Source organism: Myotis davidii, unplaced genomic scaffold (assembly GCF_000327345.1).
Source record: "Myotis davidii unplaced genomic scaffold, ASM32734v1 scaffold208, whole genome shotgun sequence".
NCBI classification, from domain to species: Eukaryota; Metazoa; Chordata; class Mammalia; order Chiroptera; family Vespertilionidae; genus Myotis; species Myotis davidii.
Window position 1 is genome coordinate 427,919 of NW_006299706.1, and position 3,208 is coordinate 431,126.

Sequence of the window (3,208 nt, forward strand, 5' to 3'; positions counted from 1 at the left end):
CAGCCTAGGCCGGCCTGTCTCCCTCCCCTTTCCCACAACCCACTACCGCTCCCCTCTTTACCTTTTGACCTCATCCTGCCAGTCTGAGGCCGGAGAGGCGGGGGCGAGGGGAAGTAAACGTTTAACCAGGATGACCCGGGGAAGGAGGAATTTTAGAGGACTTAGGATAGGAGAACGTTTTGGGGAATAATGGTCAGGACAGGGATGGCGCTGGGAGCTGACAAAAATCGGAGGCTTCACTTGGGTAGGGCTATTCAAGGAAGACAGACTCCTCCCGGGGCAGCGCTAGAATGCTGGTGTGGTTACCAGCCCTTAGTGCTGGAATCCCAACTCCTTTTGAAAAAAGCGGGATCACCCTGTGTAGTAGGTTATCTGTTGAGTCAGTCTGCCCCCTGGTGGAACAGAGTGGGAATTAACAATAATTATACCACAGAATCAACCCCACCCCAGCGCAACACTTTTGTCTCTTCATGTAGACCAGTGGTTCTCAACCTTCCTAAGGCCGCGCCACCCTTCAATACAGTTCCTCATGTTGTGGTGACCCCCAACCATAAAATTATTTTCGTTGCTACTTCGTCACTGTAATGTTGCTACTGTTATGAATCGTCATGTAAATATCTGATATGCAGGATGTATTTTCATTGTTACAAATTGAACATAATGAAAGCATAGTGATTAATCACAAAAACAATATGTAATTATATATGTGTTTTCCGATGGTCTTAGGCGGCCCCCTGTGAAAGGGTCGTTCAGCCCCCAAAGGGGTCGCGACCCACAGGTTGAGAACCACTGATCTAGACACATTCTGGGGCTTCAGTTGGAACAGTCTTCCTTCTGGGATTCTGTGTGTGATTTCTCTGGTAAACCAGCTCAGGAAGGTGGAGATTGGGACAACAAATGTTTGGTCTCATTCTTCTGATGACATGTGGCTCTTAACACAGCCCTTACCCCACTGAATGGGCTGTGAATGGGTGGCCTTGGCAACCAGGAAGCTGACGTATGGAGAGCATGGCTATAAAGAAACAAATTTATCTCTGCCTTTGGAAAAGAATTATTCAGAATTATCTGCTTCTCTAACCACGGGTCAGTAGCATAGTCCTTGTATAAACACAGTGTACTGGCTGTGAGAAGGCATCTTTTGTTATTTCACTTATCTCGGTCACTTCCTGTGCTCCTGTTTGCTCCTTCTCAGACACAACCATTCAGTTCCCTTTTTGTCCATTCTCTCACCTCCCACGTGTCTTCAAGCCGTATCATAGACCTTGAGTCTTCTTTATTTTTTTCTCCTCACTGGTCAAACCATCTCTAATCAGTCCTTTTGCCACACCAGCTGGGCAGTCCTTTAAATTACTGTTCCATTTTCATGGATTGTTCTGATAATATAATGCATCAGTTCCTTTTTTTTTTCTTTCCCATCTTATTTTGCCTGGGCCTGGACAATTCATCCCCTGCAGTTGATTATTCTTGCTCACCTCTCTAGAATGTACTCCTGCTGCCTGGCCAGTGTAGCTCAGTGGTTGAGCGTCAACCCAGGCACCAAGATTTGCCCAGGTTGTGGGCTTGATCCCTAGTAGGCGGTGTGTAGGAGGCAGCTGATTGATGATTTTCTCTCATCATCGATTTTTCTTTCTCTATCCCTCTCCCTTCCTCTTCCTCTAAAAATAAATAAAAACATCTTAAAAAATAAATAAAATGTACTCATGCTGATGTACACCTGCTTTCACTGGAACCTCATCTCTGTCGTACTCTCTGCCTAGCTCTCAGAGCTTTGGTAACAACCCTTTCTCCCCTTCAATTGTGACAGGTTCATTCTGGCTTTGGGTTTTGTATTCATAAACTCTTCCCTCAGCCTAAAATGCTTTCTTCCAAGATTGTTGCAGGGTTGACTCCTTGTCCTTGATATTTCAGCTCCCTTAGAGGTTTTACTGACCATTTCTTTTTTTTTAAATAACTTAAATTTCTTTTCAATTACAGTTGACATACTGGAACCAGTTCTTACAGGCTCTGTGAATATCTCTATCAACTCCATGTTTAATGATGTCACCACTGAAATTAGCAAAATCCATAGAACCTGTTAAACTTTTACCAGCACTTCCCTGACTGAAACTCACATCCCTTTTCTTTGGAAATAAGCATATCCCTAAATGCCATTTGTGTCATCTTCCTTCCTCCTTTATGACAAATGGACATGGGAAGATGATGTTTCAAAGTCTTCATTTTTCCTTTCTTCTCCTTTCCTGTCTGGGTGCCGGTGATGCCAAGATTAGGAATCTTGGAAAGGCATTACTGGTGAAAATGTGAGAAAAAAAAAAAAAAGAAAATGTGGGGAAAAGGATGAAGGGATGCAAATGGCACAAGTTTTTGGGAAGGCAGTGGAGTAGTACTTTGGACAGTTTCTCTGTGCATCACTTTCCTAATCTGTAACATGTGGACAATAATAGTATCAACCTGATAAGAGTTGTTATGAAGATTAATATATGTAAAGCAGAACAATGCACCTAGTAAGCATTACGTGTTTGATGTAATTATTATTATTAGAGGTAAGGATGGGAAGCTGACAATAAAATTAACAACTCTAGGAGTAGGTTGGGGATGGAGGAAATATGTGAACTCTACTTTTTAAAAAAAATTAACTTGAGAGAGAGAGGAAGGGAGAGGGAAAAAGAGAAACATCGATTAGCCCTTCTGGGGATGGAGGCTGCAACCTGGGCAGGTGCCCTGACCAGGAACCGAACGGTGACCTCCTGGTTCATAGGTCAACGCCCAACCACAGAACCACACCGGCCAGAAAAGGACTTTACTTTTTTTGTTTTAAATATATTTACATTTCTGAATTGTTTAAAGTGGGCAAACGAAACCAACAGAAAAATAATAAAGACACTTAAGAAGTCTGGACATAGCTTGGTCTGGTTGTTTTCCTAAGAAGTTCCTACTTATTAGGCTCCAACTCTCAAAGTTAGCAGGAAATTCTAATTGTCCATTTACCCCTGGATAAAGGTTTTTGGAAAAAAAAATTTTAGAATGTTTTTTCCTTTTTTTTTTTTTTAGAGAGAGAGAGAGAGAGAGAGGGAGCGGAACATCAATTGGCTGCTTCCCGCACGCCCCCTACTGGGGACCTGACCTCGAAACCAGGCGAGTGGCCCCATCAGGACTCGAACTGGTGACCTGTCGGTACCGGGGGCGAGACGCTCCCCTCACCCCCTCGCGA

At 43.5% G+C, this 3,208-nt stretch overlaps 1 protein-coding gene across 1 annotated transcript in view; it reads right to left on the reverse strand.

Annotated features, from left to right (window-relative positions):
* Positions 1-3,181, reverse strand: part of RAB13 (RAB13, member RAS oncogene family) — a 13,493-nt gene extending 10,312 nt beyond the window's left edge. Inside the window, exon 1 of the mRNA XM_015571785.1 lies at positions 3,122-3,181. Coding sequence (XP_015427271.1) covers positions 3,122-3,146 — 25 coding nt within the window. The 5' untranslated portion in view covers positions 3,147-3,181. The remainder of the gene's footprint in view (positions 1-3,121) is intronic.
* Between the last annotated feature and the right edge of the window lie 27 nt (positions 3,182-3,208).